The sequence below is a fragment of the Rhamphochromis longiceps genome, linkage group LG19 (genome assembly GCF_057381845.1).
Source record: "Rhamphochromis longiceps isolate RC_006_pf linkage group LG19, R_longiceps_female_GT1.1, whole genome shotgun sequence".
NCBI lineage: Eukaryota > Metazoa > Chordata > Actinopteri > Cichliformes > Cichlidae > Rhamphochromis > Rhamphochromis longiceps.
In genome coordinates this window covers 8,616,823-8,634,101 of record NC_140575.1, presented here as the reverse complement: position 1 = coordinate 8,634,101, position 17,279 = coordinate 8,616,823, and the positions used below count along the sequence as shown (strand labels likewise).

At 42.5% G+C, this 17,279-nt stretch overlaps 1 protein-coding gene across 5 annotated transcripts; it reads right to left on the bottom strand.

The window, feature by feature from the left end:
- Positions 1-3,703: 3,703 nt before the first annotated feature.
- Positions 3,704-17,020, bottom strand: jade1 (jade family PHD finger 1). Of its 5 annotated transcripts, XM_085391283.1 has the most exons (12): positions 15,824-16,661; positions 15,186-15,268; positions 14,770-14,907; positions 14,103-14,170; positions 13,264-13,421; positions 11,786-11,970; positions 10,678-10,889; positions 10,030-10,197; positions 9,634-9,750; positions 8,001-8,594; positions 6,282-6,399; positions 3,704-5,603 (listed from the first exon to the last, which is right to left on the bottom strand). In XM_085391283.1, exons 1-12 carry the CDS (start codon positions 15,826-15,828, stop codon positions 4,558-4,560), a joined length of 2,892 nt encoding a protein of 963 aa, XP_085247409.1. In that variant the 5' UTR covers positions 15,829-16,661; the 3' UTR covers positions 3,704-4,557. The 5 variants fall into 5 exon arrangements, with proteins under 5 accessions (XP_085247409.1, XP_085247406.1, XP_085247407.1 ...); XM_085391280.1 differs by lacking the exons at positions 14,770-14,907; positions 15,824-16,661 and adding an exon at positions 16,897-17,020; XM_085391281.1 differs by lacking the exons at positions 14,770-14,907; positions 15,824-16,661 and adding an exon at positions 16,709-16,725.
- Between the last annotated feature and the right edge of the window lie 259 nt (positions 17,021-17,279).

Genomic DNA, 17,279 nt, shown 5'->3' with positions numbered 1-17,279 from the left:
ATGACTCTAATGAAAAAAGAGAGTGTAGGAAAGCTGAGCGCAGATGGAGAAAAACAAACCTCCAGGTTCATTATGACATCTATAAAGAGAAACTTCACAATTATAATTTACAACTGAGGAGTGCAAGAAGGTCCTACTTCTCTGACATCATCACTAAAAACAGCCATAATGCTCGGGTCTTATTTTCTACAGTTGACAGGCTAACAAACCCTCCTGTGTCAGTGGCAGCTGAACTTCATTCGACCATGGCCTGCAATGACTTTGCCAAATTCTTCACAGACAAAATCCAAAAGATTAGACAAGCAGTTGGTACATCAACAGCAGATCCAGGATATGTACTGTGTCCACCAAAAAACTGTTTAAACACCATGAAACAGTTTCAACCTATTAACAGCAAAGACCTGGAGGACATCTTAGGTCAACTGAACTCCTCCTCCTGCTGTTTAGATGTCCTGCCAACAAGTTTTTTCAAAAAGGTCTCAAAGAGTTTAGAGTCAGACCTGTTACAGATCGTCAACTTTTCTTTATTATCAGGTGTGTTTCCAGAATCACTAAAAACTGCTGTAATCAAACCTATACTGAAAAAGGACAATCTTGACAAGACACAAATGAAAAACTACAGGCCGATCTCAAATCTCCCATTTTTAAGTAAGATCATTGAAAAAGCAGTTTCTCAACAGCTCAGTTACTTCTTAAAACAGAATAATTGCTACGATGCCTTCCAGTCAGGTTTTAGACAGAACCTCAGCACTGAAACCGCTCTGACCAAAGTGTTTAATGACATATGTCTGAATACAGACAGTGGAAAAATGTCAGTCCTAGTTTTACTGGATCTCAGTGCAGCATTTGATACAGTTGACCACAACATATTACTCAAACGACTGGAGAACTGGACAGGTCTTTCAGGAACTGTACTAAACTGGTTCAAAACATACGTAGAAAACAGGAAATACTTTGTATCAATAGGTAACTTCACATCTGAGCAGACAAGTATCACATGTGGAGTTCCCCAAGGTTCCATCTTGGGACCCCTTCTGTTTAACATCTACATGCTCCCACTGGCACAGATTATAAACAACAACAAAATAAACTATCACAGCTATGCAGATGACACACAAATATATATCACAATGTCACCAGGAGACCGAGGCCCTGTACAGGCTCTTGGTAAATGCATCGAGGAAATTAATGACTGGTTGTGCCACAATTTTCTCCAACTAAACAAAAACAAAACTGAGGTAATAGTCTTTGGCGCCAAAGAAAAACGATTACAGGTCACCAGAGAACTTCAATCTATACATCTAAAAACCACAAACCAGGCGAGAAATTTGGGTGTAGTGATGGATGCAGACCTAAACTTAGAAAAACACATTAAGACAATAACAAAATCAGCTTACTATCACCTCAAGAATATATCAAGGATAAAAGATCTGATGTCTCAACAGGACCTGGAAAAACTAGTCCATGCATTCATCTTTAGTAGGCTTGATTACTGTAACAGCATCTTTACAGGTCTACCTAAAAAATCAGTCAGACAACTACAGCTCATTCAGAACTCTGCTGCTCGAGTCCTCACTAAGACCAAAAAAGTGGACCACATCAGTCCAGCTCTGAGGTCCTTACACTGGCTGCCTGTCCGTCAGAGGATAGACTTTAAAGTTCTGATGCTGGCCTATAAAGCTCTGAATGGTTTAGGACCAAAATACATCAATGACCTCCTGACCCAGTATGAACCTTCCAGATCCCTCAGGTCATCTGGATCCGGTCTTTTATCAGTTCCCAGAGTCAGAACCAGACACGGAGAAGCTGCATTCAGCTTTTATGCTCCTTATATCTGGAACAAACTCCCAGAAAGCCTCAGATCAGCTGAAACACTCAGTTTATTTAAATCCAGGTTGAAGACTCACCTGTTCTCAGCTGCATTTGAATAAAGCACCAAATCCACACTTTTAAGCTTAAATTTCAAAACTTACACTAACTACTGATCTTATCTATTTCTGATTTTATCTGTTTTGATTTTATATACTGTTTTGTTTGTTTGTTAAGCTTAAATTTCAAAACTTACACTAACTACTGATCTTATCTATTTCTGATTTTATCTGTTTTGATTTTATATACTGTTTTGTTTGTTTGTTAAGCTTAAATTTCAAAACTTACATTAACTACTGATTTTATCTACTGTTCTGATTTTATATACTGTTTTGTTTGTTTGTTAAGCTTAAATTTCAAAACTTACACTAACTACTGATCTTATCTATTTCTGATTTTATCTGTTTTGATTTTATATACTGTTTTGTTTGTTTGTTAAGCTTAAATTTCAAAACTTACATTTAACTACTGATTTTATCTACTGTTCTGATTTTATCTGTTTTGATTTTATATACTGTTTTGTTTGTTTGTTTGTTTGTTAAGTGGGTTTAGAGCTCTGGGTAGCTCCCCAGCTGGGTCTAGACTGGGTCTAGAGAGTATTTTAAATTCAGGGAATTTAAAATAGAAAGTAGCTCGTCCACAGAAGGACTGGTAGCTCCCCTTACGATAAGGGTTCAGATCACGCGAACAGGTGTGAAATGTGCGTGTTTAGTTAGTTTGTTTGTTTGCTTGTTTTAATCAATTTTAAATCATGCTTTTTATTTGTTTTTGTTTCTAATGTCTCTGTAAAGCACTTTGAATCACCTTGTTGTTGAATTGTGCTATACAAATAAATTTGCCTTGCCTTGCCTTGCCTTACATAGACCATGTTGACCTTCATTCACAGAACCACACTGAACTCCACTGTAGTCTGTGGACCAAGAGATGAGAAGTAATCTGATTACTGGCTTAGTTTTCTCCCTCCACCAAAATGAAGATGAGATGCCTTTGATGCCTCTCTTTGAAATCAGCTGTTTGTCACTTTGAAACTTATGAAGCACCTTTAGCAGCGATAACTTGACATAATGTTTTTCAGTGACTTTGTCAGTTTCTTACATCATTGTGGGGGAATTTTTGTCCCACTCTTCTTGCTTCAGTTCACTGAGGTTACGCACAGCTCTAAGATCCTAATCGTCACCTCTCCCTCAACAGCCATCATGACGTGTTTGTGCTGATGTGGATGTGATTGGTTTTCACCAAACGTGGCGCTGACTCATTACCGAACATCTCTTTGGTCACCTGTTCAGGGGACGTTGTTCCAGAAGTCTCGTGGTGTGTTAGATGCAGCTTTGCAAACATAAAGCTCAGCAGCCCTCAGTCTTTAATGGTATTGTCATAAGCTTTAACATTTAACATGCTGAGACCTGTAGAGTCTGAGCTGTACCACACAGGGTTCTGTGTGACCCTACAAGGACATCCTCCTACAAGGACATCCTCCTAAAACCAGCTCTGACCAGTCACACTGGAGGACGTTTGAAGGCGGCCTAACATTTGCCAGTGTCTACAGACTCTTCCACACCTGTAACCTGCATTCAGGGCACCCATAGGTGGACCTGGCACTCCTGATGTTCTCAGTCAAGCTGCAAAGCGAGTAGAAGTCCCTCTGCAGGGCAACAGGCCCTCATGGAGTCAGACATGCACGCAGGTCCTCACACATGAACCAACTACTCACACCAGGAAAAAAGTTAATGTATTTTTTTTATAAGGAGATCTTCAAGATGAGAGCATTTTAACATATACCTTGAATGACTGAGTTACTGTATCTCTACAACTCATCAATGAGACACAGAAACCATTTTTCAGTCCAGCAGAGTTTTTATTCCTCTTTAAGACAACAACAAAAAAATAATATTTTGCATAACAGTAGTACAGCAGCGGCCAAGGGTACAAAACGCTTTCTTTTTTTGTTTGTTTTAATTATTCAGTGTAAAAATAACTCTACTCACACCTGTGCCGTCCTCTCGTAGTGCAAACGCTTCAAATAAAAGTTAGGCACATGATGGATACGATCGCAGTTCAAATTACACTTAAGTGCTGATGACGAGTAAAACATTCTGAATTCCTGTTTCAGTTTGCCAACCCACCCACCCCCACCCGGCGTCATCGCGTAGGACAACCACAGACTGAAGAAGTACTACGTTTAAACAGCGTTAAAAGGGCAGTTTGACCTCCTCTTTGAAGCGGTCGAGGTCCGATGAAGCCTGATTAATTAAAAAGAAGGCCTATGCAGTCCTGATCACTGACAGTATGACTGAGGATTACCTGCTTCTGATTCTTCCACTAAGTGCAACTGACTCATGGCCGAGTTTAATACTAGAGACGAAAAGAAAAGACATAGCAAGCTTATGGTCCCAAGCAACAATCCCAACTTTGATGCTATTGCTTGTTTATATCTGAGCGAGCGATTAAGTGGCAACTTGACATCTTTCTATTCTGAGGAAAGGAAAAAAAAAAAGAACTAGCACAAAATAAAATAAAATATTTCCCAGTTTTACATATGTTACAAATAAAAAATAAATATCAGCTCTGTTTTTACTCTAGCCTTATTTGTTTTGTTTAGGATTTAGAGAAAAATAAAGGTACAAAGAGCGGCTGTCGTTCTTCTCCGAACAACACAGTGCAGCTTAATTTCTAAGAGTTGTTCCGTCATCAGGACGCCAGGACGCCCCGGCGAATGATGTCAGAGACGTAGCGGCGGCTGAGTGACGAGTCGCCTCTCAGCTGGTGTGAGTGGCATCGTTTCAGGCAGGGCTCCAGCTCGCCGTCGCCCGCCTTGGAGTCAGACGTGTAGTCCTCGTTTTCCGTCCCCGTGCGCAGTCGGGTCCTGGGGTACGACGGCTTGGGCGTGTTGGTCAGTGGCCTGAGCAGGGGCTTGTGTAGCTCCGCCTGCTTTTGCTCCGTTATACTTGCGGGTTTCTCGCTCCTCTTTGGGATCCTGAACTTCCCCCAGCTTCTCAGCTGTGCAGCCTCGGGACCGTTAGATGCGTGGGAGCTGTCGGTCGAGGCTCTCCTCAGCCAGCCGTTGGTCTTGGCGCTGGGAGCGGTGTCTGACACCGTGCTGGCTTTGTTACATTTAGTGTTGCTCGTCACATCCGGAGAGACCGGGCTTCTTTTGATCCCTTCATCTATGAAGTAGTTGTCTGAGTCAGAGTTTCTGATGTCTACCAGTCTGATGGACACCGTTTTCTCCAGATGCTTTGACCCAAACCTGTTCTTCCCCTGACTGGTGAAGCTTTCTGTGGAATCATTCCCCTTTTTCCTCCTCTTCTCCTCCTGCTCATGCTCAATATCCCGTTTTCGTCTCGCTTCCAGTTCGGGCTCCGCAGCCTCCCTTCTCGGGCCTTTCCGGCTCTCATGCTTGGGCAGTTTGCCGACGGCTGGTTCCTGAATGACCTCTGGCTTTGGGAGTTTTTTAAACGGTGTCTCCTGGCTGATGTGTTGGATTCTGGCCTCCATGGCTGCGGCCTCTTTGATCTGGGAACTTTTGCTATCTCTCGTCTCCGATGCCTTGCTCAGATTGTCTTTCTTTTGAGTGTGCGGTGAGTTGGGCAGGCTTTTTCTCTCGCTGCTTTTCCTTTTTTCCTTTCGTTTGGTCTTCAGTCCAGAGGGGCTCCAGGAGGAGCTAGACTGGGAGCCCTGAGACGATAACCAGCCCAGAGAGAACAGCTTTTCCAGATCCTTTGCTGAAGGATCGCCTGAAACACACAAAAAACATACAGGTTTATTAAAACATGAGAGGTAACTATCTGTAATTATCAACCAGCCAAATTAGTTGCTTTTTCTAATATTTCTATCCTCAGGTAAAGGCCAACAGCAGAACGCAGGGCTTTGCTGTGAGCACCAGTTCAATTTTTTTAGTATGTAGCAAACATTTGTAGTCTTTTGATACAGGAAGTAGCTTTAACATTGTGCTGACTTATTACTGAGCACGAATCAGACCTGGGAATAGGATGAGGAACATGACCTGTGTGCAAGTCACATCCTAATTTCTGCTCTTCTCTCGCCAAAGTTTCCACGTGCGATCAGCGACGCCATCAAGATCTACTTGACGTAGCCTGTAACACGTCGCCTACTGATGGCCTTTCAATCAGCTCAGCAAATAGTTGCTGGGTGCAAATATACAGAAATGACCAAACCCCACATCAGAAGTCGTGTGTGCAGAAACACACTTTTATAATTCAATACAAAATATCTCAACACGTTACGAACTGCAGGCGGTTGCAGTTTGTAACGTGCAGCTTTCTCACCTGCAGACCTGAGAAAGCTGATGGGACACACCGTCTACTAGCTAGGTTTACTAACATGAATGCAAAGTTCATGTGGAAGCTACCACATGCAAACCTGTTAACAGTTTGTTCATCTCATGGACTCACCGCTGAGCAGCTCGTGGTCAAGCAATCGGACCTGGTGCTGGAAGATCTGCTCCTGGACTTTCCACAACGACCGCTTCATCTTCTCTCTCCGAGTCACCATGTAGGTCAGGTTACGAACCTGTGGAGCATTAGCAGCTTCTTTAGTCACGCTTTTATCAGATTGCATCCTACAACAACTACGGCTCGTGCTGTCTTTTCACTTCTGCTGACTTAATTGTCGTGAGCAAGTGCCTCATTTCTGCATTTCTACAAACAAACCTGATATCCCAATTTCAGAAACCTGGATAAGATTTCACAATTACAGAAGAAGAGGAAAACAAAAACAGGAAACTTGACCAAGTTCAGTCAAGTTATGTGATAGTAACACAAAATATATTTTTAATCCGTTTTAGAATGATGGGATTAACCAGTTAAATATACTTTATGGAGACGTCAACCTGGTCGTTTGTGTAAACAGGTTTCCCGACAGAGTGACTCATCCACAGCACTCTGTAACAGAGACTCTGGTATTTGTAACGTAACCTAAGATGTGTTGAACCAGATGTTTTGTGTTTGTGATAATGTAATCTGGGATCAACCTCACAGCACACAGCTAACTAACCAGACAGACTGTCAATATAAACACTGGAGCCATAACCAGCTTTCCTTTCCCTGACACAACTGAGTACCCCTGCAGAAAAGTACTAATGTCTCACCTGGGCCTCACCTGGCCCACAGAGAGCATAAACTTCTTGAATGTCTCACTTAAACTTGTCTTTGTTTCAAGGTCAAACAGCAACTAGCTTGTGTGTGTCTACCAGGACAGTTTTTAGGCTCAGCACTACTGGCTGGGCTAATGTAACACTAGCCAGTCCAAACGTCTCAACAGCAGAGGGCAAGAGGGTGAGAAGGATTTAGCCTGCTGTGTTCAGAAAATATAAGAGGACAGATATCAGCAGAGCAACTGAAGATAAACTATTTTAAGTCATGACACTTGAACTGTTTGTTTTTACTCTTTAGTGTGACTTACTCTGTCAGGCTGGATTTGAAATACAGCAGGATAATTACATCCATCAGCTTAGTGATTGTATTTGGTTTTCTAAAAATTAATGCTTCAATGTTTGGAGACCTGCAGAAGGTCGATTTAGGGCTGGAATATTTCACCACCAAATGTGGTAAAGATGGCAGCTCTCACAACCAAACTCAGCACCGAGAGCACATTTTTTCATTTAAAGCCTCATACAGCAATACTGTGGATCACAGTCAGTAGGCAAACCTGCTGATTAGATATTGAAGAAGCATTATAAACCGCTAGTGATCGTGTAGTTTCATGCAGCGCATGGTAAAGATTGTTGTTCCATGTTTTTTACCACAGAGCTGGCTCACAGTGCCAAAGGTCCATTCTATATAACATCAGTCATCTTAGAAGAGTTTTGTCCAGCTTTTAAAAGATGGTTATGGTAGAATAAATGTACCTATACAAGCAGTTATGTCTGCTGTACTAATGAAAGGCCCTCTGTGGACTTTATCAAGCCTGTTTGTTTTGGTTTTTAAATAAATAAATGACCAGCAGCCCTCCTCTCCTCTATAAGCAGCAGACTTTTATGTTGCACTGAGAATTTATTGAACTGCATTTAAGCGTTTCTCTCGTCATCCCCTGCTCTTCATAACATTTCTCTTCTTGCCTCCGCTGTTGTCTTTGCGCCTGTGAGTCCTGCTGCAGGTGGAGTCAAAACCTACCCGCTCCAGATCTTGTCGGAGGTGTGTGAAGAGCTGCAGGCGGCGCAGCAGCACCTCTTGCTCGCGCCGTGCCAGGCTCTCCTCTTCGTCTTTTTTGGGCGTGAGAAGCGGCTGGTTGAAGTTGGCTTTGCGTTTCAGTTTCCAGTACTGATAGAGAAAGTCCACCACCTCAGGCACCAGCTTCAAGTTACTAGTTACCTCCTCCACGTCTACAAACTGGTAGAACTCTTCCTCCATCTCTTGCAGCTTCAGTTTGCGGAGGTTGACTCTCTTCTCTTCCTTGCTGAGTGCCTCTGGGTTGGTCAGTGCTCTATCGATGAGCTGAGGGGCCACACAGGAAGATGAAGAGGGGGAGGCAGCATCTTCCTCCTCTAACACCTTCACTCTCCTCCTGCCCTTCTTGTCTCTGGCACTCTCCTTCTCCTCGTCACCCGAGTCGCGGTCCCTGGACTCGTCACCCTCAAGCCCAGAATGTTTGGGGCAGTAAGACTTGAACTTGACCTCATCGTCATCTGTGAGGATAGTGTTCATTTCAAGGTTGGCGTGGAGGCCGCACGTCACGTGGAAGGAAGTCCGGCAATTTTTTGCTGAACACTAAAGAAACAAACAGAAAAATGTTTACTAAAATTAGTTTTTTTGTCCCCCATTCCTACAGGAAATATAATATATAATTAAATAAAACAACAACAACAACAAAAAAAACTTATTACTTAAAAATGCCAAAACTGAAATGCTGTCAAAGATGTCAAATTCACCAAAGCACAGCCTGAGACACAAACCAAAAAGAATCTCTAGCATCAGAAACATCAAATTTCTTCTCTAGTTATTCTTTAAACCTGCAATTCTGTGTTTTGCCATTTGGGGGCAGCAAAAACAACATACAGGTATTTAATTGATCAAAATAAACCAATCAAATACCAAAGTAACACTCCAGCCCTCTACTTGCTGTGACTCAGGCTCTCATACAAACCCACTTCAAACAAACAGAAGTACCTTCAGCTTAATAAGAAGTGAAAACAGTCAAATATATCAAAATGTTATGAATGACATCACTAAGGTTTCTGAAAATTGTATCAGAAAGAATTTTGATGATTGTGCCATCTCAGTGTGATGTACTTTCAGCTGCCCTCGTATTTCCTACAGGGTTGCCGCAGCGGGTGGATCCGCATATTTGATTTGGCACAGTTTTTAGGGCGGATGCCCATCCACACAGCGCTGATATCTCACACTACCAACACATATATCATGCACCAACATTCAGCCTAAATATACACAGAGATCATTTCTTTCTCCATATCACTCAGTCCAGATCTGCTGTGTGTCAAATTGTCTTCCTGCCTTACTTTTATGTTGTTACTATTGTGAATTTAACATGTTTAACACAAAATCTAAAACCACACACTAAAACATTTCACTGCTGGGTGATCTGCTGTGCCTTTAAGCCTCCACCCTGCTGAGGTGTGAAGTCACTGCCTTGATTTCCAGTACATGTAAACTGAAGAACACTGATGCATCCTTTCACCCGGTGTGGATCAATAATGCCCACACTGTGGAAATCTCCTCCCGTAGTCTGAGTTACTGACACGTGCTGGATGAGCTTTTCACATTAAATGAACCGTGGATTGTTAATAACCTGAATGCATGCGCCAGTCTTCTCTTTGCAGAGGCAGCAGATCAGAGCCCATCTGTTGCTGGGAATATGGGACACATTGGTGATCGGCTCCATCTTCTCTGGATTCCCAATGCTCACCTGCACAGAGGGTTTAACACACAAAGAGGACACGAGTTGCTCAAACGTCAGCGCACATGGTGTTGACAAATGCAAGTACATGCAGAGTGGTCTTAGACACAGTGTCACTGCCATGTGTGTCAAAATGGTTACCAACATTTTAAACAAGTGGGATCAAAACCTACGACTCTTAACAAGACAAGCAGCTGTCAGGAGCAGCCAATCAGAAGAAGAGTAGAGGCTACTAGAGTCCCACAATGACCATTTGATTAAAAAACAGAAATTATGACTGATCTTCACCTCTGGAATCCACAAGGCACAGCTGACGTGGACCCACTTAGTTCCACTTCGGGTGGGCTTCATGGCTCCGCCCTTTTTGGGACACAACTGGCACTTTGGCAGGATGCCGAGGGCACAGATCCGACACAACCAGCTGCCCTTAGGGACTTTCTGGATGCCGTAACACGCCTGAAAAGAAACCCAAACAGTGGCTCAGTTTCCAGAAAGCAAGCAGAAATGACGGCGCAGACAGGAAGTAGGTGTGTCACATGAAAAGCAAACCGAAAATGTAAGACAAGTCGCTTTTTTTGCCTCAGTGAGACGAATCTCTAAAATCTTGCAACTTTCTTTTTTCTTTGAACAAGTTAACAAAATCCATCTTTTTCCCCTACAGGAAACATTAAAACGGGAAGAATTTTATTTTGAGTCCTTTCATGTACAAAAAGTTAAATAACTGTTGACGTTAGCAATACGCAGCCAGTTTATTCAATGGGAGTGACTTCATATATTTTTACTAGACAGGGAAAAGTTTAAAACTGACAAAAGAAAACAGATTTGACTTCATATCGCACATTAACAGATTTAGAACAATATTCTGTGGGAATTATGACAGATTTGTCCTCTGTCTGCTGTGTTTTTTTCTCATTTTAAAGGGAGATGACGGCTGACCTGGTGAACGCAGATGTTGCACTTGTCACAGAACACCATCTCGTTGTTGTCCTCCCCGTCAGGTGACTGGCAAACATCGCACACCACATCCTCGTCATACTCGATGCCTAACCCCTCCTCGGTCTCCATGGCGTGCGTCATGTTTTCGTGGCAGCAGCGCTCAAACTCTTCCATCACACGCTCCATGGTGATTTCATCCAGTGGCGGAATAGCTGGGGAAAAAATATACATGAATAAAGATGTCCTGATCTACCGGTATTATAAAGTTACCTTATTTGTTGATGCTCTCTTACACTTTTGGTTAGACAATATGATCAGACTGCAGTGATGAAAAAAAAATAAATCTGCCTCCTGCAGGAGAGTCTGGGTTTTATCATCTTCAATTTCACTACAATTTAAGCATCAATATTTCTCTGTGGGCTGAGTAAATGCCCTTTTTGTTTGGCTTTTAATTTGTAATTACACCTACATTTTCCATCCATCTAAAAGCAGACAGAGGACACAAAATGCTCAATAACACATACAACACTGAGAGTTATCAAAAAGAAACTGGAAACAGCAGTGCAGTAACACAAGAAGCCTAAAAAAAAGCCGGACTCTTTACTCAAAATACAAACTGGACCCAAAAACCAAGTCTGTATATAAACACAGCTTGCAGCTGAAGGAGCACAGGAGAGGTTATGAGGGTGTCAAGGACAAGAAAGATGAACAGGACAGATTTCGCTGGCTCTCTGCGTCTCTCAGCTCACGCTCCTTCTGAAGAAAATAGCTTTGTGACTGCAAACCTGTACTGCACGTCTGTTTATACAACAAGGATCTATAATAAATACATAGATAATAATACTAATCTTTCAATGAACTTCACTGAATACTGATGGCAAACAAGCAGGCTGACAGAGTGTAAAGCTTGATGTCAACATCTCAGACCTTGCAGCTGTGGACACAGCTTTAAAACGCTTTCATCTGCTCTGTTTCATTTCATTTGATACATTTGATACAACAAAAAACAAAAGAAACAACTATATTCAGTTCCTGAGCCTAAAAATAACTTACAGATTTAACCATCAAACAAGCAGCTACAGAACAAAATATGTACTCAGTGACTCACCCATCTCTGTAAACTCTTCATTTATGACCTGCAGCCAGGCCACGTCTTCCTCGTTCAGGTCGTAGCGACACATCCCCTCCGCCAGCGTGCGGATGTCCACGTAGCCGAGCACTTCTGTGCCTGATGTCCGGATCAACTTCTTTGGCCTACCAAACATCGTCTCCTTTCCTTTCTCGGACAGCACCCTGCACAACCGAGACCTTCACATTCACTATCGTGCACATGCAGTACACTATGGTAGCATGTTTAATCGAACTATACATTATTAACCAACAACTGGTGGTCTAACATGTACGGCAGGCTTTACAGTAGCTCCTAGCCGACCCAAAAGCACCTCTGGACTTTTTAAGGCATTCAAGGACTTTTCTTTTCAATGACACTTTCAAAAAGGATGCGATTTCCTGGTTTGCACTTAAACAGCCCTCAAATTTATAAAACATGTAATATTTACAATTCTGATACTGATGAACAGTAGACAGGATGGTAAAAGATTATCTTTCATGGTCATACAAATGAATGGAAACACTGTTACTAAATTAGTAACACTGTAACATTTCTCTGCTGTAATTTTGTTAGAAGGGTATTTCCTGCACGGCGGGATTTCTGGTGTCCCCTCAAAGAGGCTTTAACCAGAAACTCACCAGCATTCTAAAAATGTTTTGTTAATAAGGGTTTCGTTTACTCATATTTTCTTGAAATGCATCAATGTCTGTTAGGCAGGATGATACAGACTCGCTGCCTTTATCATACACGGACTGTGTTTGCTCACTGACATCCCCTAAAGGCAAATTCTGAACCACGAAAACCCTTCAGCACTCAGTGGTCGACAGATAAAACAATACAGGTTTCCAAGGTGATATTTTAGCACCATCAGCTTGATATTTTGATCTACCTCTACACAGGCTGTGCTAAATCACTTGGAGCCTCAGCTTGACTCGACTCTGTTTCAGACGTTTTCCGTTACAGCCGAGTATCACCTAATGCTGGGTTGTTATAGCAACGTGGTCTCGTGACTTCATTGTACATCACACAAACACCAAAGCAATGGAGAACGTCAAGGCGATGGCATACCTGCTGCTCGGTGTATAGCTTTTTGACACTCTGGGACCACTGTGGGTTTTTTGTGTAGCCATTTCATTTGTTGCTCGGTTTCAAAAATGGCAGTTTTGATTTTCGTAAAGGCGTGCTCTCATGACTCATTGAGTTACACCACTGACTAGCCAATTGACATCACGTTTCTGCACTGCTCAGAAGCCCAGTCGAGTAGGTATTTAAAACATTTTTTTTTTTTTTTTAAGTACACAGTTTCAGGTTCTACCACCTAATCGAAAACCATAAAAACCAAGGCCAGTCGAGCCAACCCAAGTGGGTACAAGTGGGAAAGGGCTAGAAGTGTCAAAGTCTCCATCAGCTACGCTGCCTCTTATTCACTGAAGTGAACTATGAGTGAGATTGAATGTGTTACTTTTATTTCCTACCTCACAACAGGCTGTGGGATGGAGTGGGGGCTGACGGGGACCTGGACGCCCTTCTCCCACTCCTGCCTCCATGGGTCAGCTAGGACGTAGTAGTCCTCGGTGTTCAGCTGATACGAGTCGTGCACTTTCATGGCCGTGATCAGGTCCGTCCTGAAAACCTGCAGCACATAACATGAACATTGCTAAGTGTATAATGAGATTTCAGAGAAAACTGCTGCAAAACAAAGCTCGTCTCTGCAACAGCGTCAAGAACTTCAATCAGCTTAAAGAAGAAAGCTGAAGGTTCGCTAAATTACATTTTTGCAAAGCAACTGATAAATAAATATAGAATGTATGAAAACGTATATCACTGTTTGAACAGGTTAAAAAAAAAAGGAAGGGAAAAATAATCGACCACATTGACCCTCACAGCTAAAGACAGCAAATTAGGATCCTGCATTGGCTCAAGTCATTGTTTTGCTTTAATTTGATTGGCTCTCTAGTGAAAGGGAGGACACAGTGGACTGCAGGGACCAAGTCCACAGACTGTACAGTAGATAACAGCAAACGTGCTTTCATCTCAAGGACACACTTGGAGTGTGGGTCCAAGATAGCACGTCTTTTCTTACACGTATAAACAACCACATAAACATTTATTTTACAGATGTGCTGCCAGCTGGTCCTTTCATTTTCACATTCATTTGTCAGCCACATATACACGTCTTTAGTTAAAATCTAAAGTACGATCCCAGAGTACAAGACTGACAAAAAAGAAGGGCCATTAATTATAATCTACACATTTCAAGTTTTACAGCAACCTTTTAAAAACCACAATAAATAGTTTGAGACCAAATGCGTACCTCAGAGGGTTTCTGCCCAGTCCACCTCCTGTGCTGCGATGAATGCTGGGACCAGCAGGTGGAATTACCTGAAACAGAAACACCACAAACTGTTGTACAGACCCACATTTCTTCTTTGAGCATCAGCCCAAGTCTGCTGATTTTCTAATACACAACTTCACACCATTAAATACGTCTGGATTTCCCCCAATGAGGGGAAACTTGAGAGAAACGCCTGGCTCATTTGGATAGTCAAACTGGGGCAACTGACATTTTCTGTTTTCAATTTCATTTTATCAGCTAGAGTCGCCAATTTGACTTTGGGCCAGGTATGAAATTGATGATCAAAATGGGGTTTTTTTGTTCTGATTTTTTAAATCAACTGCAAGAACCACAATAAAAAGTGATTGATCATTGTGGTGTGCTTTATGGCATTAAATATTTTAACTTGTCTGTCTAATAAAACCCTAAAACAGACCAGGCTAAAAGCAATTTCCAGTAAGCGCTTGGGGTTTGTTTTTATAACAGATGGCAAAATGATACGAATGCTCAGTCATAATGAAGCATGTACTTTGCTTTCTGTAATTTACAGCTCCGGGCAGCATTTTAAACAATGTGGTAAAAGTCCAACCTCTGAGGGAAACCAACAACTGCAAGCTGTTCCCAGATTTGAGACCATCTGCCTGACCTGCCAGGATGTCTTTAAAGGTCCAAACATTCCTCCTGTCCCTACTCTGTCTCCTGTTTCTCGGACTACATGACTTCTTTTGCTTTTCCTTTATGTTTGTCCATCTACTGCACTTGTTTCTCTTTCTTTTCTTCTTTCCTGAACATGGAAGTACAGACTTACTCACACTGACACCAATAACATTAGAGATACATTTTCAAGTCTAACTGCAAAGCAAAAGTGTCATGGTTATCAAGGAAGCTGTCAAAAGACTTTACTTTTACTTCTAAAAATAGCCAGACTTCATGAAGTCATTCGCTTTGTCTGAACTTATCTCGGTGCTTGGCACTTGTGCTGGCAGGGTTGTGCCAACCCTCATTCCCATCTATATGTGGACTTGGTATGAATGAGTCAGCAGAGACAATATTTTTGCTTACTTCCATTGTCCGAGTCATCGCTGCTGCTGGGGTGTCTGCTTCTCTTCATTGTCACCTGTCTGCGGAGCTCCGGCATAAGGGCACTTCACAAACAAGAAATGAGGTGGAGATACAGAATGGGAGGATGAAAAGGTACACGATAAACAACTGTGGAAAAGATTTGGTAGTAAGATTAATAGGCTGCCTTAAAACCCCTCACACAAAGAAAGTCGAGTCAGTTAGTAAATGCTACTTTTGGTGAGTGGCTTTGCACAATGCTGTAACCAAATCATGCTCAGTTACACCATTACCAAAAGCAAACATGTTGACCAAAAATATTCTTCTGGGTATTATCAATTAGCTGCAATTCACTGCAGCTAAACACGGTGGTATGATGTATTGATTATGCAAAATCTGAGAAAACGATCATGTTGTGGTGAAATATGTTCCCAACAGTAGGGGGGGGGCAAAAGTGGATCAATCAATATTTAAATCACTGCCATGCTAGTGCTAAATTATCACTTCTGCCATATGAGAACGAAGCACAACAACAGTCCAAGAACTTGTCACTATCCCACCGGTTTCCGTCCTGATCAGCCAGCATGGCTGTATAAACACACACGCACGCACGCACCAGGCACTGCTCGAGAAGAAGTTACCGCATGCTGCACTGACAGGAAGCAACACTGTTATAAGATCAGGCTGCCCGTGCACGGAGTCTCAACTCCCAAGAGCACAGGAGGAAATTTCTCAGAATCCGCCGCCAACCCGCATAGGGAGAAAGGTGCTAACCCTAATTTAGCTGGCTAGGCTAAATGCAGGCTAGCCAGGGTCTGTGCGACGCCCCTCCTTCCAGCAAGCAGGCTGCAGAAAGTACGAGCTAAATTACGAGAAACTAGCTCAAGCCACCAGCTGATCAAAACAAATGCTCCCCGGTGCTATTCTGGCAGCCTTGTGTTATAAGGATACGGATGCAAGTTCTAAGCAGACCACGGAGCGTTGCATTTTTTTAAGTCACATTGCAACTCTACATGGCTAATGTTAGCCTGGTTGCTAATCTCCTATTTCCGTTATGTAACATAAGGCCCATCCCTAACCGGCGCCTCAAATTGGCATGTTTATATTTTTTTAAGTTAGCAACAACATTCGCTATATACAAATAAGTTAACTTAATAAACAGAACATATGGATACTAATTCGTATCACGAATATTTAATTTTGTTGTCTAAAGTCATTGTACACCTTATGTTTCGCTGACGTTGTTGGTTAGCACACCGGCTAACTAGTTAGCTGGAGGCTACACGTAATGTAGATTGTGTTTAGCATTATTAGCCGATGTTGCTAACATAACACAGGGTTCTACGGTGCCACTCACTAAATCCCACGGCACAGACAGCGCGCTGTCAAAGGTTAAGGGTCAATTCTTGTGCAAAACAAACTACACCAAATCAAAAACAACACGTGAATTTAAACTCATCGTTAATACAACACTGCCTTTTCGCTACTATGCAGCTAACCAGCAGGGCACAGTGTGGTAGGTTTACCAGCGGTCCACTGGTTGAGGTTAATCTTTGGCGCCATTTTAAATGACGATGTCGCGTTTTCCTAGCGGACTGCTAGTACGTCCATACTAGAAATATAAACTCGCTCAAATGTCTAGATAAAATAATTCTGGTACATATGCACCTGAATTAAAACAGCGTAGAGTTTAAATAAATTGCATAGTACGTACAGAGCACGTCAGGCCGATGCGAGCCGCTGTTTTGAGTTTGAAGCGAAGCGCAGTTTTTGCCTTGAGTTCCGCTTGACCCGCATTCCACATACACAAACACAGTGGCGGCTGGGGAGGAGATTACGCTGCACACACGCAGCTATGTGCATCGGCCGCTAGAGGGCAGCAAAACCGAAACTGGTAGCAGTAATCCGACAACAGATCACTGCAGGAAAAAACAAGAAGTTTCCACAGCCTCGGTAACAACCCACGTTACCCGGTTGCCAGTTTGAGTGTCAACAAACCATAATAATGTGTGCATAATTCTTTCCCAAGTGTGTACGACGGAGGGTTTCTACTGACAACAAAGTCTCTGCTTTCTGTCAAGGACACCACACACTACA

Excerpts from the sequence above, each read along its gene's own strand:
- jade1 (XM_085391283.1), bottom strand. Across the intron at positions 14,171-14,769 it reads CTTTAAAGACATCCTGGCAG|GTAATTCCACCTGCTGGTCC; the intron begins GTCAGGCAGATG and ends TTTCTGTTTCAG. Across the intron at positions 10,890-11,785 it reads TGAAGAGTTTACAGAGATGG|CTATTCCGCCACTGGATGAA; the intron begins GTGAGTCACTGA and ends TTTTTTCCCCAG.